This window comes from Fundulus heteroclitus, chromosome 24 (assembly GCF_011125445.2).
Source record: "Fundulus heteroclitus isolate FHET01 chromosome 24, MU-UCD_Fhet_4.1, whole genome shotgun sequence".
In the NCBI taxonomy this organism is placed as follows: Eukaryota; Metazoa; Chordata; class Actinopteri; order Cyprinodontiformes; family Fundulidae; genus Fundulus; species Fundulus heteroclitus.
In genome coordinates, this window is record NC_046384.1 from 2888178 (window position 1) to 2914285 (window position 26108).

The 26108-nt window shown below is 38.8% G+C and overlaps 2 protein-coding genes across 2 annotated transcripts in view; one reads left to right on the forward strand and one right to left on the reverse strand.

The window, feature by feature from the left end:
- Positions 1-26108, forward strand: part of LOC105921678 (NLR family CARD domain-containing protein 3) — a 1041521-nt gene that overhangs the window by 715746 nt on the left and 299667 nt on the right. The window lies entirely within an intron of this gene.
- Positions 11399-17679, reverse strand: LOC110368197 (gastrula zinc finger protein XlCGF57.1). The gene is made up of 2 exons (XM_036128310.1): positions 17634-17679; positions 11399-13827 (listed from the first exon to the last, which is right to left on the reverse strand). The coding sequence occupies exon 2, from the start codon at positions 13745-13747 to the stop codon at positions 11852-11854; it is 1896 nt and encodes a 631-aa protein (XP_035984203.1). The 5' UTR covers positions 13748-13827; positions 17634-17679; the 3' UTR covers positions 11399-11851.

Sequence of the window (26108 nt, forward strand, 5' to 3'; positions counted from 1 at the left end):
TCCTCATCACCACCCACACCTGTGTTAATGGAGCAATCACTTAAACGATGTTAGCCGGTCCTTTTAAGGCAGGGCTGCAATGACGTTGAAATGTGTTTTGGGGGATAAAGTTAATTTTCTAGGCAAATATTGACTTTGCAATTAATTGCTGTTATACTGATCACTCTTTATAACGTTCTGGAGTATATGCAAATTGCCGTTATAAAAACTGAAGCAGTAGACTTTGTAAATTACATTTGAATCATTCTCAATACTTTTGGCCATGACTATAACTATATATATATATATATATATATATATATATATATATATATATATATATATATATATATATATATATATATATATATATATATATATATATATTAGTGCTGTCAAGCGATTAAAAATTTTAATCGCATAATGTTGATAGTTAACTCAAGATTAATTGCATATTTTATCCTTTTATTTCTGAAAGTGTAATACATCACCACTACACCATAACTTACTCTCTAACCTGTTCCCCATGCAGATTTACTTTATCCACCATCATTCAGATAACACCAGGTAAGGATTAACTGGATTTGAACTCAGGACCTTCAGAACCTTGACTAGCCTTCACATTACCACCAACATCACCACTACACCACAAGACTAACCCCTTTCTGACCTTTTCTCCTAGCGCATTTATTTTGATTTATTTATTTCCCATCATTCTGATAACAAAAGACTGAGCTGGATTTGAACTCAGAACCTTCAGTTTTAGTACCAGCAGCATCACCACTACACCATGAGACTATTCACTCTCTGACATGTTCTCCTAGCACATTTACTTTTTTAATTTCTTTCCATTATTTTGATAAAAATTGGTAAGAATTAACAGGATTTGAACCCAGGACCTTGAATTGTCTATCTCAGTACCACCAACAATGCCACTACACCATGAGAACATTCAAGCACTGACCACTTCTCCTAGCACATTTATCCTTTTTCATCTCTGATGCTAAAACCAAGAAATATTTAATAGGATTTGAACCTAGGACCTTCAGAACTTTGAATAGCCTTCTCAGTACCACCAACATCACCACTACACCGTAAGTCTATTCCCTTTCTGCCCTTTTTTCCTAGCAAATTTATCTTTTTTTATATTTTTTTCCTCATGGTTCTGATGACAAAAGAATCAGCAGGATTTGAAGTCAGGACCCTCAGAACTTTGAACACCAGTCTCTGTACCATCAATAACACCAGTACACCATGAGATCATAACCGTTCTATCCATCAGATCAGAAACATAAAGACTGGGTGAACTACATCAGAATTTAAACTTAGGATCTTTGGAACTGCCAGCTAGATTCTCTACCTGCTGACATACCAAGGAAACTACTCCAACCTAATCATTTATTTATCACATTTACCCAGAAAGAGATTATTAAGATTAAGTTCTGATAAGATAAGCCATCACACCATAGGATTGTTTATACCAGTGACTGTTCTAGTATGTATATTTAGGATTCATCCTGGAAAAAGAACTGGCAGAACAGTTTTATCTTCATAGGGAGTGAAAATTTTGTTGTTCCTGGTTTCCCTCCCTCCTCAGAATGATGATCTGGACATACGTCCACCTATAAAACAAGTGGAATTTCAACATGGGGCACGTTTCCGTGAGGATGTCGTCTGGCGAACAGCAATCATTTACTTTTAAACAAGCTCAAAATGCAAAGAACTTGTTCAGAATTTATTAATAAACCGTTAAATAGCCAGGAAAGTCACCATTGATAATCTGTTTTTAACGAAGAACTGGCAAAAAATGAAAACTCATGCCATTTGTTGTACATTTTTTATGGCACCCTATGTGTAAATTTTGGTCAGCTGCACACAATTCTTCCAGGAAGAGCATTCATCCATGAACTCCCATTCTCAGAATGCACTCTGCTGATATCTTTCCCACAGGAAGTTTTTGCAAAACCACATCGTCTAATATAAACAGTCACTGTTTTCTTCATCTGTACTGTAGTGACCATAAATTTAAACAAATTACAGTAAAACAGTCACAAACAAACATTTCAACCACTGTTTCCTCTAAAAAAAAAAAAATAGGCATAAAAAGGTCTTCGACCTTTCCCCCAGGTGTGAACCCCTTGAAAATTCAAATAAGCAAAAATATTTTACAGCGATCTCATTTTCTTTGTAAAAATTCAATCAAGAATAAAACAGAATTTTTCTCTTTAACCTTGAAGCATCCCATTTCCATACAAAACCTTTTTGCAGCATTTGCAAACATTATGAGATATTATGAGAATTTTTTTTTATTATCAAAAACTGGATTAGGCATAAATCAGTAACATCAGCATTTCTCTTTGTCCCCAGGATCAGCCCCTCATGTAATTTCTGCACAGTTTAGTGCTCCATTCAGCAGATGAGAATGTGTAAAAAGAGACTAAAATCTCTGTGTTAGCATAATCCAATTATATTGAAAAGGTTTCTCTAGACAGAAATGAGCAGAAAGCAGGATAGAAGTGTTAATAATGACCCAACGAAAAAAAATACAAGCAATGATTTTTTTCTTTAAGTTCATCAGCTTCTAGTGTTGTTTTCCACGATTGTGGTTCTCGCCCCGTAATTTAGCACATAAAGAACACTGTCTAAAACAAAGATAAGATTAATATTTGAGCCATACAATTTTTTTTAATAAAATTTAGAATTTTAACCCTTCAGATCTCAAGCTGCCAGCATTTTTGCTAAAGCCGGAACATTGTTTGACCATCGCAAGTCAGAGATAACACTGCCAAACACCATCACCTCTGTCTTGCTCTCATTAAGTATCAGAATGTTTTTTGATGGCCAAGCCTTGACGTCACCCAGAGAACCTGAAGTGCCTCAACTTTCCCTCGTTTAGCTTTATTAGAATTCTGCCAAAAGTCTCCCTTAGAAAAGTAATTCATATTCAATTCAATTCGATACAGTTCTGATCAAAGCCAAAAACACACATTCCACCTGCGCTTTATATATTTATTAAAATCAAAGACCATGTGTCTTGCTTTTAATTTTCTCATGACCTTATATTCTTCTCATGTACTGTTTCTCAAAGTCTATTTAATGCATTCTCCTAAATGGACAGGTTTGGGATGAATCATGATTGTTACAAGCAATTTCAGAATCTCAGGAATTTTATATTTTACCAAAGGCTAAAACAAGTGATCAAATCTGCTTTTTTCTGTTTTGCTATTCTGGTAATAGTCTATAATCATAATATAAGAGCCTCTAATCTGGTATTACTGCAGCTAATGAATCCATTGTTAATCGTAACCTCTATGCAATTTTATAATGAAATACCCTGAAAACTTCTTCAACACTTCAGGAGTTCCAAAAAAAGTAAAAAAACAAAACAACTGGACTTGTTTTCCAAAGTCCAGTTTACTTCAGGAGCTTAATTTTGTATGACACTAAATCAATCAAGACTTTATTTACAGTTTATCCTCAGTTCCAATATTTACAATTAACCTGGATCTTTATTTTAATTTATTTTTTTGTTCAAGCCATGTTAACCTTTCCATGTATCTATTTAATTTGGGCTGGACATTTAATGTGAAATGGCAAACTTTATTTTTATTTTTTTAAAGTTTCTCTCTTTTTTATTTTTTTAAACTTTTAGCTTTCATGCATGCTTGCCAGGTGATCTAGTAAATGTATTTGTGTTCAGAGCTTGAATTATCTTGACACAAACATTTTTACAACCATGGCATTAAACCCAATTACTGCACACAGATGAACGGAGTTTTAGTCACAAACAAACGACAAATACACACACAGGCCCGTTTTTCCTCACTACTTTTTGAACAGATCTGTGATCTTTCATTGTTGAAACATTTTGACTCAGTCAACGGCAAAAAATGTTTTTTATAAGCGAATCACTTACTAAGGTATCTGTTTTAATTTCCTTGTTTCATCCTGTTCCTCTCAGAGTTTCCACTTAATCTATCTGAATTGAAATTCATTTAAAGTGACTGTTTTTTACTATTCCTATTATTTTCTGCAGGTTAAATGTCGCATTTGTTGGACAGACCATTTCCTATTTAAACAAAAGCACCTCCTCGATTTAAATCACTCCGGTTCCTCGGTTCCTCCAAGTGCAATTAGGCCATCAGCAGACTGCGGTCAGAATGTGCATCTGTAATCGGAACCACAAATGAACCCCAGCCAGGATCATCTTCACAACAGCTGTCTGCCCCTACTTCAAGCATGTTATTGAGCATTTGTTTGTAAATCATGTACTAAAATGCCATTTTGTCTTTTTAGATAACCTTTGACAACATCTTGACATCGAAGTGGGCAGGCAGACCAAAAGTCCACAGCTGATGCCATGCAGGAGATGCACAGATACTTAGCAGAGGGTCCCAGGATCCTATGAAATACTGGAAAAACCAAAAGACAGTCTGTACAAACCTCTTCCGCCTTTCATTGAATTTTCTCTGCACTCCAGCCTCATTTGTGCTTGGATGTTTTCTATTGCTGGGGAAATGATATCAAAAAAAGCGTCACAGACTCAATTTCAAAACTTATTTTTTTTAATAAAAATGTGTAAAAAAAACAATAAAATAAATATGCTGGTGAAGATTCTCAGTCATCCAGGTCATGGTCATTCCAAAAAAAGGTAAAAAACAAAACAACTGGACTTATTTTTCGTAGTTGAAGATGTTTTTGCTGCTCTCCAGGAAGCTTTCTCAATTCAAAGACATCGCTCCTGTAAGCCAGGCCAATAACGACCCTATTGCAGAGATGTGGACCAAGTCCGGTCTATTTTGCAGGCCAACAATGATAATGACTTTGCATATAAAAGCTATAAAGCCCTTCCTTTCTACAATCATTGCATTGTCCTCCACTATACACTTATAACTGCATGTCTGCTGTGGGATCACTCTGTTCTTTCTGGTTGAGCTCTCCTTATGTGTATTCTCTGGGGTAGTCCTACTGCCTGTCTCATACCGTCACTCAAGTTTTGTTGATAGTTTTGATGATAATCTATTTTGTTTTATTTCTCCAATGTTTCGTACAGCCTCTGTGTATGAAATCTTGTTCACGATCTTATATTTCTGCACTTCTGTTGTAATTATTTTTACTATTCTAGATGTTTTATTTTATTTACCATGTTTATGGCATTTATCACATATAATAACATACGTATAATACATAACATATAATAACACAACTTAGTGAGATTATTTTCATTTACAAAACAGCAGGAACCTCAAGGAAAGTTAATACAATCTGAAAGGGGACCATTTGTAGATTTCCCATTTTTAGATTTATTTTAGGTAAATCTACTTCGAACTCTGAAGCTGAACAGTTATGCTGTCTCTGTATTAATGTGCGTTATTCGGATGTTTTACCGCCTGGAAAATCTGTCTGGGTCTATATGTCATTACATGTATACATTACTTTTTTCCTCACTAAGGGTCTAAGTAACTAAAGTTTTTATAAAAACATTGTACATTAATTTTCTTTGTTAGGTAGATGTTGCTGTTTCACAGTTTATTTTGCTCATACGAAAGGAGTGTTGCATTCCTTTAATTAGAATGTCAGTATTTTACAAGACATTGTGTGTATTTAAATCTGCAAGAAATTTTGAATATATTGTTTCTGACCACAATGATAATGTCACTGAAAAACCAATTCTGTTGCTGGTCATTGTGAAACTGGTTTGTGAAAGTGATACAGCATTTAAGTCGTTTTGTGAATTATTAAAAGTATTGCTTTCTTAAGTTTACTATTTAGTTATGTATTAATTTAAAGTAAGTTTAATTTTATATCACATTTCATATGTTAGACAAGTCAGTCATAAAATATTAAAAGCATTACAGCAGGGTGCAGGAGTAAAACAGAGTAAATGAATAAAAAGTATGATTTGAAATTAAAAACGGGAAATTAGAAAGACATGTCTTAAAAGAAACACTCCTGAATAAAAACAATGTAAATGCAGCTGAGAAGAGGTTGGTCTTTAACCTTTTATTTGATTTAAATGAACTGAGTGGTTCAGCTGACCTGAGGCTTTCTGGGAGTTTGCTCCAGACATGGGGAGCATAGAAGCTGAACACAGCATCTCCATGTGTTTGTTTTGACTCTGGGGGACTGATAAAAGACCACATCCAGATGACCTAGGTGGGTAAGGAGGGCCTAAACCATTATAGACCAGCAACAGATCCTATCCTTCTATTAAGTTTTAAGATGCTAAGATTTGTATTGAATACGTTATCAAAATTATTATACAAGCAGCTAGTGTATTGTCATGGGATGAATACACAAATCATATAAAAAAAAACTGTTTATTTATAAGTGAACATGACAGGGGAAAAATCAGTCTTGAGAAAAGAAAATCATATATCATATATAAATCATATGTGAGTAACATATGATTGTTACAATATTATGTAACAATATTAGTAACAATTATGATTGTTACTAATATGCTACAATATTAGTTATTTCCATTCTTTGATCTGCATTGTTTTAAAGTAGATCTGAACCAAACAGAATTCCCACTTTGCAACATTTCACCAACAAAAAAAAACTGACTTGAGTTGATGCCAGAATGCAAACGAATGATTTTAAAACTGAAAGGCATTGAATATCAAACTTTTAATTTGAACAATTTAACATACCAAACCTTTGTTTATTTATTCAGAATGCATTACCTATTTAACATTGGCAACGTTTCATTAACAAGAACAATTGTGTACTCCCCCTTTAACAGAAATATATAACAAAATATTTTTTAAGAATTGGTTTACTTTTTTAAGCGGCACTTGATATGGTCGCTGTCCGTTGGAGGGCTATTCTTTCACTTTGATTGTATCCTAGGTTTTTATATAATTCCCATTACCCAGACTCCACTTCTAAGAACAAGGTCAAAATCAGTGCGGAGGTCTGGGTAGTTTTGATAGTTCACAGGCAACATCAGCAGACACCCACAGGTATGAGCTTGAGGTCGACGCTGGAATGTAGTCGTCTTTATGAACTGGACGGTGATGTTTTGCCCAAAGAGAATATCTGCCCCTGTGCAGAAACGCAGAAAAGCCTCTAACAAGCCTTTGTCACATTCCCCGATGTACCTCTTCAGATGTGTGGCCACGTTGTGTTGAACGGCTGTCATTGCTTCTGGAAATTTCAGAAGCTGCTTAACACGTTTTGGGGTTGGGATCCGTTCCTCCATTATTTCCACAAGCTTGTGTGGAAACAAAGTATCTTTCAGGATTTTTAAGATGGGCCTCCAGCTTTGAATAACAAACATTGGTGTCTGGATTAAGGTCTTGTGCCCTAATTGTGACACTAGTCCAGCAATGTTGTCTTTGGTGGCACACTGGTGGCAATCGTGTGCCACCAGCACATCAACAAGGTCATCTTTGTCAACAGCTTCAAAGCAACTCAGTGCAAGCTCCAGAGTTTCCCGTTCTTCTTTTGAAACGTATTGCAAAAAGCTCTCTTTTACACTGCTGTATATGGTTCCATACAAGGTTTCTTCCAAGAATGGTAGTGGGAGAAGGAGTGGGAAATATCTGACAGTTGTCCAACCTGTTACTAGGATTCTTGCAATTGCTTGCCATTCCTCAACTTGAAACTCATGCCTAAGGAAAGGTGTCTTCACATTTGCACCTAATGTGCATTTGCTATAGAATTCTCCCCAGAATTCTGACAGGCAGTCACGCACTACCCCTGAGCCTTCACCCTCTTCCAGCTCTCCATTAGGAAGTTTCCTTTTAATTTGGACTTCTTTGTTCATTATATCTGGGTCAAGAAAAGCAGCTAGGAGGTCAGAAAGGCAGTTACCACGATGCACCACAATAACGACCTTATGCTTTGATTGCTCCCATGGTAGAGTGACATCTAAATTAGCTGAATCGCTAAATGGCATACCAACAGTTACTTCACCATCACTATAGGCGACACGCTGCATTTCTGCTTCAAGGACTTCAGGCAAACTTTGTGCTATATCAGTGACTCTGCCTTCTGCTTGATCAGTTCTCTTACATTCTGTTGTGACTTCAAAGACTGCTTGGTCTTGTTGCATTTCCCCATACACTGCAATTTCATCCTTGATTTTGTTGCCACTCGCTTCATTTGATAGGTCTTTGTTCATGAGTATTTCTGTTTGTTGATTCAAGAGGTCCAACACATCTGAGTCTGGCAGTAAAGAGATGACTTCTTGCTCTGATCCTTGATCTTCTTTAACATTGCGGTGGCAGTCTTCCACAACTTCCAGGCTTGTCAGCTGATGACTATTGGAAAAGCTTTTTGCGCCTTGAACATTTCTCTTGGTACAGAGGTACAATCTGAGCATCTTCCCTTTGGTTTTTTCATAAAGATCCTCAACTGTAACATCTGGATCCATTTCATTTTGTGCAAAGTCGTGAATACTGCAAACATGATCTGTCAGTTTCAGAGACCTGCAGACACCATTCGGGAAAAACAGAGACTTTGCCATTTCTTGGATGTCTCTTACTTTTGCTTGCTTGTCCACGCTGATATGCCGGGTACCTCCCCCTTTTACACTTCGTACCTGTTTGAAGCTATTATCTTTCTCACTGAAATTCATCCACCCAAGTTCTACCCTTTTTGCAGTTTTCTTTGCATTTTTATTTCCTTTCAGTTTCTCTACAATGTGCATTCTTTTAACTGCCTTACTATGTGAAGCACAGCACTCATTTCTGTTGGATTCTGCTGAATCTCTGCGGTGATTCATGCGACAGAATGCGACAGCTGCTAATCTGTCTCCATAATGTGGAATGTACTTTGCCAGATCTTCATCTGACATCAGTGTAATGACAGAAGAATCAATCTGCAAATTCAAAACCAGAAAATAATCATTTGTAAATCTTCATTAGAGACAAAATCAGGAATACATTTTGACAATTAAATTTTTCCACCATATTTAAATTATATATTTGCACCCTACTTTAAAAATGTGTAAGGAAAACCCAGTTAAATAATGCTGACAGAAGCTATGCACTTTTCTGTGTATGTAACTATCTCTACAGCTACGGATACAATAAAATCCTTGAGCAGCATTGATGGCACACTTTTCCATATTTCACGGGGCTGCTACTGTAAATGTTTTTTTTTTCTTTGTAGATGACACCTAATATTTTCATAGAAATACCTTATCATTTTGAAGTTTACTTAAGACTTCTTCATTTGTTCCACGGTTCTGCAGAAACACCAACAAGGGGTCCTTTTGTCTCTCCATCTTATAGTGTATGTATACAGCCCCAATGCGTCTAAAACAAAACACAAGATTGGAGTTGTCACATCCCAAGGCTAGATAGTTGTCCTGCAAAATAATTCATACCCTCTAACTAAAGTAGGAAAAAATTAGAAGTCAGTGAAATAAGTCTAAATTTACAAAAGTAATAATAAACAAAAATAATATTAAAATCATGACATTGATTTTGAATTGTGATTCAAAAGACATATTAAAAACAAACACAACAAATAAAACAAGTAAACAAGCCTGATAGGGCTCTGAAGCTAAAATTTTGTTCAGCAGCACTTTGAGGGAATCACTGCAATCAAATGTTTTCTCTAATGTTCAAAGAGATGTCTACACCTGTTGACATGTATTTTGATCCAATGTCAGAGCACCGAGTTGAGCACCGGGGGGTTGCGCACCACACATCGGGAATCCCTGGCCTACTGTAATGTCGTCACAGCTGTGATTACGTCACAGTAATCTGCAACATCATCCTCTCTCGTGTGATATTGCTTTTATAAACAAACGAATGAATGCATGAAATTTTATTTATAAAGCACTCTTTATACATCAGTAGCACAAATCACTGAGTTGTTAGGTACATGAAAAGTGCTATTGTCTATATTCAATTGTCATTGTGCATGCATCTAATTCGTTGCTGAATGAAGTTATGGTTTTTCACTTTGTGAACCTTAAATAAAAATGATCCCTCCAATTGAATCGGTCTAAAACAACAAAAACACACAGATTTCACTTCATAAATTCCTCACAAGACAAGATACTTTATCTATTTAGCACACAATTATTTTTCTTCTCTGCAACCGCCTGATTTGGCTGTGTAATTTGAATGTATGATAAAAGTGTATACAGCTTAATGTGAGGCAGCTATCTCAAACCCTACGCATAAGTAACGCCTGGCCATGACTTAACATCTTGTAAACTTTTTTTTCTGTCCATGTCACCAGACGGGCTCAGTCAACAAATGATTCTGTCCAGAAAAGAAAATCTGGCCTGTTAGCTTTTACTTCTACAGCCTTTCTTGAATAAGTTAATAAGATCTAGTGTGGTTGTCATATTCAGGTTTTGAATAAGTTGATTTCTCTTAGCCTGATAATTCTGGCAATGCAAAAAAAAAAAAAAAAAAACATTTTGTTGTCTCAACTTCCCCAAACTCACTTTAACCTGTCTGGTGTTTCCCTGCTATGAATAAAGGTACTGTTTTGTCCAGGATGTCCAGGTCTGAGTGGTAAAATAATTGTCTTCTCATCTCTGTTCTGGATATTTTAAAACCATCATTCTTTCATGTGTTCCTCCCATTGCTTTTACCACTCCTCTTTCATTTTCTTTCTCATTATGTCCTTACTTTCTGTTCTCCTAAACTAAAAATAAAATCAGTATCAACTAATACATATTTGGGGCTTTCCTTTGCTCTAACATCTGACATTTCATTTCATGTGACTTAACCCCACAGTGGGCTGGTACTCATAGAAAGTTAACTGTGAGTCCCATCATGTTGATTCTATGAAGTGTTTGGTGTTTCTAAATTAATACGTCTGGTCTACTATCTGACTGGCTGTGCTGTAAACTGACCAAAGATAAATTATAGTGTGAGCAAATGAGTGATCTTAATGGTCTCTGCGGTCACCCCAGGTTCTTTTGCTGAATAATGTGGTGTTTCTTTTGTAGACTTCTATAGCAATAAAGACTCTTGAAACAGAAACTTTATATTACCATATTTAATCTAAAATGCAGAGGAATGTTTACAGCTTCAGTACTGGCCTCTCATACACAACAACGTCAAAGGCAGATTTCCAGACATTAAGTAGAACCAATTGTGTACACCCATTCAGGGGCGTGCACAGTATGACTTCAGTGTTCCCTTCATCACATTCGTGGAGAAGATTATAGTATAATATAGACGTGTCCTGGCTGACTCATCTTCCCTTAATTAATCAGTCATTCTATCCAATCCAAGTATGTCAGACTCTGTGCCTCCAGAGACCGTTTAATCTGTAATTTCCATGGTAACCAACTTTGCAGTTCATTCTCTGTATTCGCATAATCCCCACCAGTATGTATATATATATATATATATATATATATATATATATATATATATATATATATATATATATATATATATATATATATATATATATATATATATATATATAGTTTTATGAAATGTGGGTTCTGAAAATTTATTAGAATTCACATATTTTATAAAGGAAAGAAAGAAAAGAGGCAGGCCTCAGAAGAAAGAAATAACACTTAGTATATTTTTTTCACAATCTCTAAAAAGGAGTGGAAGAGCAGGTAAGATCATCTTGCGCATACGCATTAATTCAAAATGGTACTTGGGCATTTCTTACCTACATTTCCAGAAAAATCGTCAACTCAACCTTTAATAGTTCATTTTTAACTGAATATGCCATATTATCAATAATTGTCCAATACTTACTCTGGTTTAATTTTATATTCCTATATATGTTCATTCTCTGTGGCCTTAGAACAAACTTTGCATTAGCTTTTTTGTTAATAATTTGATGTACAGCTCTCCCATTTTGCCACTGCCTCACTTAAATTTCCCCATTGTGGAAAAGTAAAGCAAATTTTTGATGTTCTCTTATCTCACTTTTCCAAAAGAATCACAGGCAAAGATTTATCTCTGGTGTGGATTTTGATGTGTCTATTTAAGTCCGACTTTGAGGAACATCTTTTTCCACAATAATCGCAACCAAAAGGTTTCTCTCCTTTGTGGATTCTCATGTGAATATTTAAATGGGACTTGATAGAATATATTTTTCCACAATCATCACAACCAAAAGGTCTTTCTCCTGTGTGGTTTCTGATGTGTATATTTAAATGATACTTGTTGGAAAATCTTTTACCACATTCATCACAACAAAAAGGTTTCTCTCCAGTGTGGACTCTCATGTGCCTATTTAAGACCGATTTGAAGGAAAATCTTTTTTCACAATCATCACAACTAAAAGGTTTCTCTCCTGTGTGGACCCTCATGTGTATTTTTAAGTGTGACTTGATGGAAAACCTTTTTCCACAATCATCACAACTAAAAGGTTTTTCTCCTGTATGAATTCTTTTGTGGACCTTTAAACTTGAATTTGAGGGAAACCTTTTATCACAAGCATCACAACCAAAAGGTTTCTCTCCGGTATGGCTTTTAGCATGTCTATTTAGGTCAGACTTTGAGGCATATCTTTTACAACAAACATCACAACCAAAAGGTTTCTCTCCCGTGTGGATCATCATATGTCTGTTTAAATGTGACTTAATGAAAAATCTTTTTCCACAATCATCACAAGCAAAAGGTTTCTCGCCTATGTGCATTCTCATGTGTTTGTTTAAGTCTGACTTTGAGGAGCATCTTTTCCCACATGTATCACAACCAAAGGGTTTGTCTCCTGTGTGACTTCTCATATGTGTATTTAAATGCGACTTGATGAAAAATCTTTTTCCGCAATCATCACAGCCAAAAGGTTTATCTCCTGTGTGGCTTTTTAAGTGTCTATTTAAATGGGACTTCATAGAATATCTTTTTCCACAATCATCACACCCAAAAGGTTTCTCTCCCATGTGGATTAGAACGTGCTTGTTTAAATCAGACTTTGAAGAACATCTTTTCCCACATACATCACAACCAAAAGGTTTCTCTCCTGTGTGGATTCTCATGTGAGAGTTTAAATGTGACATCATGGAAAATCGTTTACAACAACAATCACAAACAAAAGGTTTCTCTCCTGTGTGAATTTTAATGTGTCTATTTAAGACTGACTTTAAGTAAAATCTTTTTCCACAATTATCACAACCAAAACGTTTCTCTCCTGTGTGGGTTTTCATATGCACATTAAAACGTGACTTCATGTAAAATCTTTTTCCACAATCATCACAACCAAAAGGTTTCTCTGCCATGTGTATTCTAACATGTTTGTTTAAGTCTGACTTTGAGGAATATTTTTTTCCACATGCATCACAACCAAAGGGTTTTTCTCCTGTGTGGGTTCTCATGTGTGTTTTTAAATGTGATTTTGAGGAACATCTTTTACCACAAACATCACAACCAAAAGGTTTCTCTCCAGTGTGGATTCTCAAATGTCCATTTAAGACGGACTTGAAGGTAAATCTTTTTCCACAATTATCACAGCAATAAGGTTTCTCTCCCGTGTGGATTCTCGTGTGTGCTTTTAAATTTGACTTATCAGAAAATGTTTTTCCACACACATCACAACCAAAGGATTTCTTCCCAGTGTGTACTGTTATGTTTGTCTTTAGAACTTTGTTCATTGAATCCACATTTGAGTCGTCTTTCATTTTCCCTTGTATATAGTCAGCTGAAGGGCTGGTTGGAAATACGCTGACTTCATTTTGCAGTTGAGGAAAGTAAGAACATAGAGGTTTCTCTTCATCCTCATTACTCTTCATATGAACAACAGTTGATAGAAACCTGGTATCTTCAGTCTTCTCCTTCAAATTCAGTTGCTCTCCTCCTTGGCTGGTGAAGATCATTTCATTTTCCTCTTTTATGTGGAGCAGATCCAGCTGGTGCCCATCAGGATTATGTTCTTCAGAGGCCTCTTCTTTAATATCTGGACAGTCAAACACAGTACATGCTCTATGAACAAGTATATCTTGACAACGCTTCAAACATGGTAAATATTACAGAATAAAACATAAATAAATACATCATAGAATATGTGAACAGAATAAAAATGTAATATTATTTTGGACTCCTGCTCATGTGAGTATTTTGGGTAATGAAAGAGCAGATAGGTTGGCTAAGGAGGCTATTAAAAAAGAATATATTGATATGCCAGTAAAGTTATCCAAATCTGAAGGCAAAATATAGTTTGGAGAGAAAGCAAGAAGATATGGAAAAGTAGGTGGGATAACGAAATAAATGGAAGGCACTTATATAGGATACAAAATACAGTTGATGTAGTAAGGATTAGAGAAATAAACAGGAGGGAGGAGATAATTATAAGTAGAATAAGAATCGTGTTTTTTTTTTAATGGAACTCAAACAAAACGGTATTTTGTAAAATGGGGAAACATCTTACTGGTTTTTGTAGTTGGTGTCATGATGTAGAAACAATAGAACATGTTTTTATTAATTGTAGAAGATATGTAAACCAAAGATTATTAAAAACGGAATCAGGTTTTAATAGGGATTTAAAATTGAGAATGTGGTTTATAAGCTAAATAGCATTTAGAGAAAAAAAGAAGATTCTTCGTTTTAAAAAAAATACTGGGATCAGAGAATTTGAGCAATATATATTAGGATCCAGTAGTGTAAAAAATGCATGCAAGTTGCCGTTAAAATCTAAAGAAGAACAATAGTGAAGAGCCAAAGACTCCCTCCCCCGGAGCACCGAGGCAGTCGTCTTTAAAATGACGATCCCCAAACGGGCTCTAAGTGTGTCTTTTGGCCACTCATGCAATCTTCCATCTTCATGGGAACAGTACATAGTGACACAACGACGAGGCATATTGTAAAAAAACCGTGAAAGCAAAACAACGTTATCGATTTAGTACTCAGACAGTATAGCGTGTGCCAGCTTCCAGGTTTGCGACTCACTGTGTGACGTCACTGGGAAAGTCTGCCTAGCGAGATTGTTTTGATTCCATGGATTTTGCGAACGCAAAAAACAAGAGATGCGGGTAGGAGACCGAAAATAAATTATCAGAAGTAATAAATAGCTATGTGGACATCATCTGTGAGAATAATCTCGCTGATCTGCCGCTTCAACGATTAATGCTTCATAACCGGTTTAACATGGCAGAGTGCTACTAAAACTAACCAACTCAGGCAAAACAAGCCAATTAAACCTACTGAAATATGTACATTTAAAAAAAAAAATCTAATTCAATGGACAAGAGTTACATTGATATTCTGGAACTTCTTGACCAGAGGCTTACCAGCTTTGATGCCAGACAGGCGCTTAAAGAACTCCTCTACAAGAAATCCAGACCGTCGTTAAGAGTTAAGCCAGTAGCAGGTGACAACATTAGCCACTAAAAACAAGACACTGGATAAAAAATTAAAACCTCAATGGAACTATATGGCTCTCCAACAACAAGGCAATACACAAGATCATTCTGGATATTTAGCTAGTTTAAATGTGTCCACATTTAATGACAAATCTGAAGAAAGGCAGCCAGACAAACAAGTTAACAGGCTACAGAGCTGCTGATTGTTATTTAATCATGTGTGTGGTCCAACAAACCAATCAAGGCACTTCACACTACAGGAAAATTCCCCCAGCCAAAATCATCCACACAAACATTCCCTCATATGTGGGTCATACCAGATTTGGAGAACATTTTCTCTGCCTCCCTTGCAATTTAATATAAAGCAAACACAAAATACAGAACCATGCACCTATTATGCATATTATAGTTGTCCTGACACTAAATCTAATTGTAGCTTCAGCCAAGGTCATTCTTAAATGTTATTCAAAATGAAAAAAAGCTCTTGGGTATGCCCAATAATGACGTTGTTGTTGTTGTTACTCCCTCGCAAAGACCAAGTTACAAATCAAATGAATTAGACAAAGTTTTAAATCAGATTTTTGGGGTATGACTTTAATGATATATATTCCTTGTAAATGTTATAAAAATTTGTTAGAACAAAGCTTTAACCTATTTTCCTTCTAATAGATTGAGTTATACATAATGCACTTGCGGCTGTGGAACTGCAGGTTGCAGTCCTCTGATCTACAAATAAAGACTGTGATCCTAAAGTTACACTTAAAGCGTAACACACTTAAAAATCAACTTTTTTGCAGATAAACTGGTCCTAAGGTGTATTTTAATGTTTACGTGCTTCTCTCCTGGGGTTGAACTGTTCATTGTAGTTTAATTTTCCTATGTTCAAAGGGTACATGCCTTTATCATCATACCTTTGTCAGTTTCAGAAGTAGGAATCGTGAGCATTGATAGATGGAATTTAGTGTTTGTTTCCACCTTGAATCTTGGTAACGTTAGTCAGTTTTAGCAATGATGCTGCTAACATTTCTTCTAACGTCCCCTCCAAAGTCAAGCAAGTGAATAAAGATGAGAATTTTTCTTCTTGACTGTATTACATTAAAAGCAACACTCTTTTTGAAATTTTCTCAACACCATCTATGTGCAGCCTAAATTTCAGAGTCAATATTTGTATTTACATCAGAATAAATTGGTATCATAAAATGTGTATTTATTTAAAAATATTGTATTTTTTTTATTAAAACAGCTTTAAAAGATGCAGAATAAACATACAAAAAAAATGGGCTGCATTAAAAGCAGAAGAATGCAAGCAAACTGGGAGCAGAGGATAAAACTTCCAACCAGGTGGAGAAAGGGTAAAATATTTTGCTTTTCATTGGACAGTACCTCTGCTCCGTTTGCTTGAGTTCTTTTGCTCTCAACGTTTTAATCTCTTAGCCAAAACTACAGATCAGTTGGACTAGACTACTTTAGACAGGGGCCTCTCAAGGATTTGTTTATTTTAATGAAATGTCACCTGTGTGGAGTACTTTAATATGTAATTCAAACCCCATCAACACTAAGGATCAAACATTTCCAAGGTCAATGTAACTGATCTTGCCCTATCTGATAACTTCTCTATTATCTTTGAAAGCATCGTTTCCAATGACCCAGGTACCAAATATTTTGAATACTCTGTGCAAACAGTGCTTTAAAGTGGTGGCAATGAAGTCAGGCAGCGCAACACACTTGGCCAAAGATATCAAGAACCAACACCCTGGCCTTAATGCTGAATTCTGACATAAATTAAACAATAAATGAAAGTTCCCATTCATAATTTAATACATTAAACGTATGACGTGTTAAGAATTATGCGATCACAGAGGCTGAAGCTGAAGAAAGCAGTTGACAGGAAAACCCTCGGATGCCAAGGACTTCACAGATGTGGCATGCATAAACAAATGGACAGTTATCTTGTGGCATAATGGACACATGAATATCCCTGGAGCCAGGCTCACAATGTCACATATCCCCAAAGACAACATGGGAATAATCAACCAATTTTGGAGTAGGTGTCTTTGCAGATCTATATCAGTTGATGTAACCAAGAGTTGGGCATTCTTGCATCAGGAAACTACCCATCTCACATTATTTTGTGTATGAGTCACCAATACTGAAGCTGTAAATATCCCTCTGCCTATTTAAATTAAATATGTTAGAGTCTTTTCATTACTACAGACATCTACAATAGAGAAGATCATTCCATTTAGGGTTAAGAAACTGGCGGACTGAAACAGGGTACAGTTAAACCGGATCGGAGAACGTAGAGCCAGACAGAACGAATATTTTGTTTTATAGGAAGCTGATGAATCCAGTGAGTTTTGGCATTTAGCTGCAAAACAAACACACAACGTAAAGCAATCCTTACTGTTGATAGGAGCAGCAGTTAATGGAAAGCTGCTATCAGTCTCCTCCTTCACCAGGAGCTGCTCTCCTTCCTGACGGGCCCCGGGTTCCTCCTGTTCCTCCTTTATGTGGAGGGGCTCTGACTCCTGCTGCTCCCCCTCAGGACTCTGTTCTTCAGGAGCCTCTTCTTTAACATCTGCAGCCAACACTGAAACACATTACATGCTTTATCAACAACTGTTGAATATTCTCTTGAATCACCACTTTTTTGTTATTTTTTCTATCTACATTTTATTCCTACTTGCTTTTATTCTGTTTTATTTTGCTATAGTTTAATCATGTAAAGCACTTTGCATTGTCTTTGTACTGAATTGTGCTATATAAATAAATTTGCCTGAGTCAGGTCAGGATCAAGGCAGCTATTTACGTAAAGCAAGGAAAAAACAAATTTAAACAGAGGAGGTCTCAGGATTCAACTTTAAGAAACACAGCAATAGGTTTGATTTCTGCCAAGTTTCACCTCAATAGCGTACCGCGCACGTGACGTCACCGTCTCAAGAGAAACGCCCCTTTTGCCGCTTAGGTAGGGCATACAGGTAGAGAACGCCCGTAGCAACCAGTTATTACACGCACAACAGAACCAGCGATATGACCGACTTTGCAGCCATTAAACTTTACCAAGACGATGTCCCAGGCGCACGGATTACTGGTCGCACTGTCAAAGAACACACCAACCTTCAGCTCAAACGATGGCTTGAGTGTCGAGGGCTTAAAAAAAATGGAAAACAGGCCGAATTGATCGAACGGTAAGCTTTGTTTTTTTTTTCCCTGCGCGGCGATCATGGCGTCATCGGCCGTTTTTTTGTTTGTAATCACCGTCCAGGAATCGGTATATGTTTAATGTTTGTCTCATTTGAAATGTTTTTGAGTAAGCTATCCTGGTAGCAGGCTATCATGTTAGCGCCTGCTACCATGATAGCCTATATGCTATCATGGTAGCAGGCGCTACTTTATTAACATGTCGGCCACCAAAATATTCTTACCTGTTCACTACTTGATGTCGCTGGAATTGGGTCAGGATGTTCTTCGGTTGGGCCCTTTCCTCCAACAAAATGCTTGCTACATATGTACTTGAATTTGGTAAATTTTCCCGGGTTGAACTGTTGTGTAGGCCGACCGCCCCGGTCCCAGCGCACACATTTCTCCTTGGCAGTCTTGAAGAAAACATCCTTCATATGCGGCCGATCAGCGTAACTCGAGTCGCTGTTGCACGTTCCATAGCAACAATGTTTAAAAACCATGGTCTTAGATTTGGAAAAAGCAGTTGTTTACCGAGTAAAACCTAGGCTAACGCACGTCTCTTTTTCAGCGAAACAGCGGCGGACTATGCAAGCTTGCCCCACTGCGTACCACGTGATGTGACGTTACGTTTCTAAAAATAGCTCGCTCGCGGTACGCTATTCACACCTCCACAAACGGGACCTCAAGATTCCAGAAGCCAGGCTAATGAGGAGCATAACGACTCTCCATTGTTGGGACCATCAGTTCCAGGTGAGTCTAAGCTCTAACGTGGCCTGCAGGTCTATGAAGCTCGAACTTCCCACTACTCCAGACATTTAGAACTGAGAAAGCTTCCTGGATGGGAAGCAAAACGTCTTCAGCTTCAGAATAGAAGTCCAGTTGTCTTATTTTTTTGGATTATTAACAACTAAATCTGTACAATATTATAATGATGGTGTTAGAGCCATATTTTTGTTTTTGTGTAGTTACTTTCTTTTGATGCAATACCAAAGTAGGTGTTATTGTCCATCTGTAACTAGAATGCCTGGTAATCACTTGAGGTGTCCTGACTGAGTGCAGAAGAACACAGTTTTTGACCACCTTTGTTGTCAGCATTCTTTCATTGCATTGTGGCAATAATTTGAGCCATTTGGTTATCTTACAAACCTTTAAGTGTTAACATCACATTCTAGTTAAAAGGGCAAAAACAATAAACCCCGTGGGATCGTATGACGCTCGTGTTCATTGACGCTTCAATTAAAGGTATACTATGCAACCGGGGTTGATTTTCCAGCGAGGCTCCCCCCAGAGGGCAAAAGTAAAAGTGCACTGTCGTAAAGATGCTCAGCTGTTCTCCTGGTTTCTCCGTCAAGCCAGGCGCGGTTGTTTTGAGCTTAGCAGACAGGCGAACGCAACGAAAAGTGGAAAAAACGGCAGTACAAACAATGACTAACACAATGAAAGTATGAACATCAGGGTTTCCCGCAGCGCTATCTTGGCGAGGCGGCCGTGGCGGTAGCGTCTCGCCAACATTAAAAAAAAAAAAAAAAAAATAATAATAATAATAATAATCAACGACTGACCCATCCACACCTCCGGTCCTACCTTCCTCCCCCCTCACAGTCACACCAATGCAGGTGAGAGGTCAGCTGATGAGGCTTAAACAGAGGAAAGCCTCAGGACCGGACGGCATCCCCCCCAGGCTGCTGAGGACCTGTGCAGACGAGCTCTGTGAGGTCCTCAGCTACATCTAACGTTTCCAGTGACAACCGATGGTAAATAACCTTTCCTCCGCTTCGTCCTGCCGCCCCGACATCCTCTCCGCCTCCCCCATATTTCTGCGGGGATGTATAGTTTCTCAGCATGGTGATGAACGGGGCCGCAGCGCGAGGAGTCACGTAGTCTGAGAAGCTGGTTCCTCGTGTAGATCAAGGGACGCTCGTAGTTGCGGACAAAGGGATCTCCACTCGCGGCATCGACATGTGCCGAAAGTAACAAAAATATAATCACTAGAGTCCCAAAAGTTGGTTTCTTCAGGGCATCTAGGCTCAGAATACCCAATCCGGTATTCAGTAATATACAAGCAATCCAGAAAACACAATAAAAAGGAGAAAGTAGGAAAAGAAGGGGTACCGCCGATGTGACTGGCTGCTGCATGCGCAGCGCCATCCTGAAAAAAAAAAGTACATTACAGGGTTGTACTTCCAGATAACAGGGTTTTTCATCCAATGTGTGCCCTCAACCTTATTCACATTGCACGTTTTTAGTTTTGTCACACTTATGCAAACATGGCTGTCTGCAGAGCTCCTGCTCGGCATAAACCCCAACTGATCGTTATGAATGAGAAACGGAACCACCTCTTCCAATCTGGTTGCAAAATTTTGGCAAGAATCTTCTAATCCACATTAATCAAAGATATTTGCCGATAACTGGCACACTGCTGTGGATCTCGACCTTTTTTAGGCAGTATCGTGAGAAATGCTTCCCTCATGGTTTCAGGCAACCTAGCTCTGTGAAATGTATCTTTATATCTGGGCTTACACCTGGGCTTCAGCACACCTCTTCTCAACTGGCTGCTAGACTTCCTAACCAACAGACCTCAGTAGGTCCGGGTCATCAGAACACCTCTGATGTCATCACCCTCAGCACCGGCTCCCCTCAGGGCTGCGTCCTGAGCCCCCTGCTGTTCACCCTGATGACACACCACTGCGTCCCCAGGTTCTTTGAGTAGCCTTTGACTCTCTGCTTTTTTGATCAAGGAACTTCTTTGAATAAAAAGGATTTAAAAGCATCCCACATTACCTTGTGGTTTTCTATAGAGCCTTCATTGTGTTCCCAGAATTCCTGCATCTCAGATTTAATAAAGTTGCAGTTTTCTTCCCTGTTCAGCCATGCAGTTGTTAAAACGCCGTCTCATGTTTTCTTCCTACTCCATCTAGAGGGCGAAGGACTACATCCACTGGCACTATTTTTCCAATTGTAGAACTCAGGACCTGGCTGACCATGTCAAGTGATGGGAGAAAGTAATCTATTCTAGAATACCTTGAGTGGGGATGTGGAAAAAAAAGTAAAGCCCATTTCACTTGGATGCAACAATCTCCAACTATCGACAAGACCCAACTCTTCTGACAACATATCTATTGCCACAATACCAGCAGTGTTGGTTTAAGTACCGTATTTTTCGGACAATGAGGCACACTTAAAATCCTTACATTTTCTCAAAAGTTGATGGTGTGCCTTATAATTCGGTGCGCCTTATATATCATCACCGTTGTGCTTACTGACCGATTTTATGTGGTGCAATGTGCTCAAAAATCTGTTAAAAGCACGGTGATCTTCAGCTGAAAGCTGCTACGGTCTCCCAGCTCATGGATACTTGCAGAAAAATCAGCTGATGGTCTTCTCAAAGACAGCAACGCTGCAAGAGTGCTTGGGTGCGCTGTGGGTTATAGTGTCAGGGTATGATTTAATCTGGGGGCGGTCACAACCTCCGTTGTTGTCTGAGCTGTGGGCAGTTTTGGATGTTGTAGTCCCAAATGTGTTGCATGCTGGGAGTTGCAGTTCGTGACGTTATAACGGCATGACAACAGACCAAAAGTGGGAGTTGGGTCAACAGGAGAGGAGCCTGATAGCTAAAGGATCTGCCTCCCATTCTACTTTTAGAGACTCTAGGAACCACCAGCAGACCTGCAGTCTGAGAGCGAAGTGCTCTGTTAGGAACATACGGGGTAATCAGAGCTCTGATATATGATGGAGTTTGATTATTAAGGGCTTTATACATTAGAAGGAGAATTTTAAATTCTATTCTTGATTTAACAGGAAGCCAATGAAGGGAAGCTAAAATAGAAGAAATATGATCCCTCTTGTTGATTTTCATCAGAACTCTTGCTGCTGCATTTTGTGGACTTCCTGATAGTAAAGAATTACAATAGTCCAGCCTTGAAGTAACAAATGCATAGACTAGTTTTTTAGCGTCACCCCTGGACAGAATGTTTCTAGTGTTTAAATTGATGGTAGAAAAAAAAAAATCAGGATGTACATCTGAGATGATGTGGAGCCACAAACACGACGGGGTCACTTCTGGGTCATTTAAATGGTGGCAGCCCATCAAATTTCCGATTCTGAAAGCACCGTCACTGAGAAACGTCTGTCGCATCACTGATCCAGACACCCAGGACACACAAAACCATTGTTTTTATGAATAGAAAACGTCTCTTTTTTTTTCCTTTTCTTTTTCTTAAACACAATATTGCAGAAAAAAAGAGGAAATCTAGCTGGTTTGCCAGAAGTTGTACAAAAATGGTTCAACACCACAACAAAATCTTTTCATGGTTTTTTTTGGACTTAAATAAGAAAAATATCACAGTTGACTATAAAGGTGTAATCTGAATAATCATTATCTGAACATCTCTGATTATCTGTCTACAGGTTTGTTTATCAAAGCAGGTCTATGGCAGCTTTTGTCACTATGGCTGAGTTTCATCAAGCCTCCTGTGGTCAGGCATTTTCCCCTCTGCTGCGGCTCTTGAAGTTACGCTGCATCGGGACCCTGGATCCAGCTGCTGTTTTTCTGCTGCTGCTATTCCAGACTGCTAAACCTTTATCGTCACATTTCACAGCGGCCTCAACCTCTGCCCTGACCAGACATTATTTTTCCTCGATTGCACAGAGCGCTTCTGTGCATAATTACACATGCTGAAGGCTGAGTTTTAAGTTGTTCTGTGAGCACGTGTTCTATGTTTGCTGTCCCTTTAAGCTAGGGCTGTAGGATTTTGCAAAAAATCTAAATTGCAATACATTCAACCATAATTGTGATTGCGGTTCAATTTAGACTCTGCATTAACCACAAGAAACAAAAATGGCCTGTGGATGAAGATGTTTGTAAACAATGACTATTTAAAACAAGAAATAAAAAATAATAATAATAATATTATTTGTTTTTTTATTAATCAAGAGAATAGCTGATCAAAAAATGCAGACCTCTGTGATTTGGAAATTAGCATTTTTTTAAATTGTGATTATAAAATTGTGCCTGATTGGTGTCTAAATGGCTGTAATGTGAGAACCAATGGGGTACCGCGCACGTGACGTCACCGTCTCAAGAGCAACGCCCCTTTTGCCGCTTAGGTAGGGCATACAGTTGCAGAACGCATACAGGAGAGAACGCACGGATAACGGATATGACCGACTTTACAGCCGTTAAACTTTCCCAAGACGATGTCCCAGGCGCACGGTTTACTGGTCGCACTGTCGAAGAACACACCAACCTTCAGCTCAAACGATGGCTTGAGGTTCGATGGCTTAAAAAGACTGGAAAACTGGCCGAGTTGATGAACGGTAAGCTTTGTTTTTTTTTTCCTGCGCGGCGATCATGGCAGCGTCGGCCGTTTTTTTTTTTTTGTTTGTTTGTAATCACCGTCCAGGAATGGGTATATGTTTGTCTCATTTGAAATGTTTTTGAGTAAGCCTGGTAGCAGGCTATCATGTTAGCGCCTGCTACCATGATAGCCTATATGCTATCATGGTAGCAGGCGCTACTTTATTAACATGTCGGCCACCAAAATACTCTTACCTTGACTTGATGTCGCTGGAATTGGGTCAGGATGTTCTTCGGTTGCGCCCTTTCCTCCGACAAAATGCTTGCTACATATGTACTTGAATTTGGTAACTTTTTCCGGGTTGAACTGTTGTGTAGGCCGACCGCACCGGTCCCAGCGTACACATTTCTCCTTGGCAGTCTTGAAGAAAACATCCTTCATATGCGGCCGATCAGCGTAACTCGAGTCGCTGTTGCACGTTCCATAGCAACAATGTTTAAAAACCATGGTCTTAGATTTGGAAAAAGCAGTCGTTTACCGAGTAAAACCTAGGCTAACGCACGTCTCTTGCAGCGAAACAACGGCGGCTTTTCCGGAGTTTGCCCCACTGCGTACCACGTGATGTGACGTCATCGTGACGTTGTGTTTCTAAAAATAGCTCGCGCGCGGTACCGCATTGTCAGGTCCTAGAAGAAATTATTGTCAATGAGTTGAGGCGGTGCGGTGGACATCATTTTCGTTTCTTGAGTGCGGCGTTGTGCGCAATGATTAAACATAGTGGGGAAAATAAATAAACCCAGACTGTAGAGAGCTCCTTTAAAAGAGTGATGAGGAGGGATGAATGTCTGGGCTGAAACCCCAATGTTATAAGACTCTAAAAGTACCCCTTAAATGTACGCACCAACACTACTGTATGACTAAATTGAGTATCAGCACATGAACTGAAGTGCTAGGAGATGCACCAGCTTTTGGCTGCAACTGGAACCTTTCATTAAGCCAGTGCGCCCCCTGGGGATGGATGGGGAGGGGTGAAGGTATTGGGGGCAAGGAGGTTGGTCTTTAGCTGCAACACAGGACCCAGAAACAAAGTAAAGCAATCCTTACTGTTGATAGGAGCAGCAGTTAATGGAAAGCTGCTATCAGTCTCCTCCTTCACAAGGAGCTGCTCTCCTTCCTGACGGGCCCCGGGTTCCTCCTGTTCCTCCTTTATGTGGAGGGGCTCTGACTCCTGCTGCTCCCCCTCAGGACTCTGTTCTTCAGGAGCCTCTTCTTTAACATCTGTAGCCAACACTGAAACACATTACATGCTTTATCAACAACTAGATCTTTACAATGTTACAACCATGGGAAAGATTCAGTTTAGAGAAAAAGATTTGATCAGCAGTGTAGAGAAAACTGAACCTCAGGAACTGACAGTTTCACCCTAGAAATGATCACCGGTAACTTTAGGGTCATTCTGTTGTGAAAATTCAATGTAAATATTCTGTTAAAAACATTTAATAACTGTTAAATTTTGCATCTGATAAAAACATTAGTAGGTAACACTGTAATTTCCCTATGGGATTATTAAAGTATTTCTGATTCTGATCTGAGGTTCTTTATGTTTTTTAGCCAGTTAAGTTATTAGAGCCACTGTTGAAGGTCCAAAGAGTCTCTTGTGGCCCCAAAGTCACAGTTTGCAGAGCCCTGCCAGAATGGGTTGGACAAGGAGAGCTTTAATGAGAGAAGCAGTCATGGTGACAATGGTAACTCTGGAGGAGATGCAGAGATCAGCTAACCTGACAACAGCCAGCTGTATGTATCGCTCCGCTTAGCTCCACTCACATACATCTGGGACACCGCCATAGGCATTGCCTTTACTGAAGGCTGGGCCTTATCAAAACTCCTTGCATATGATTGGATAAGCCACTTGCCTGTCATCTTTATCAACGTGCTATTTCAACCACTCACACCGAAGCTAACCCGTGACGCTGATGAGACCGACGCCGGAAAAAAAACACATTTTTTTTTTATGTGTTTGCAGCTCTAGTGCAGGGTTTCACCCAGCGCTATCTTGGCGAGGCGGCTGCGGAAAACGTGTCGTCCACCCCCCCCCCCCCCCCCCCCCCCCCCCCCCGCTCCGCGAGCCGGTCCGCGGAAAACGTGTCGTCCACCCCCCCCCCCCCCGCCCCCCCGCGGAGAAAAAGTCATCAACCACCCCCCCCCCCCGCTCCGCCTCGCAAAAGCAAATCCATGCGGGAAACACTGTAGTGGCACACCTTTTATTGACAGTGAGCTGACAGGAAGAGGGGGAAGACAGGCGGCAAAGCGCCGCGGGTCGGAGTCCATCCCGGGCCGACCGCGTTGAGGACTAAAGGTCTCCTTATATGGTTTGCGCTAACCGCTAACCGCTCCGGGGC

What these genes read in the sequence shown, in the direction of transcription:
- LOC110368197 (XM_036128310.1), bottom strand. Translation starts at nt 13,747, where the DNA reads ATGATCTTCACCAGCCAAGGAGGAGAGCAACTGAATTTGAAGGAGAAG.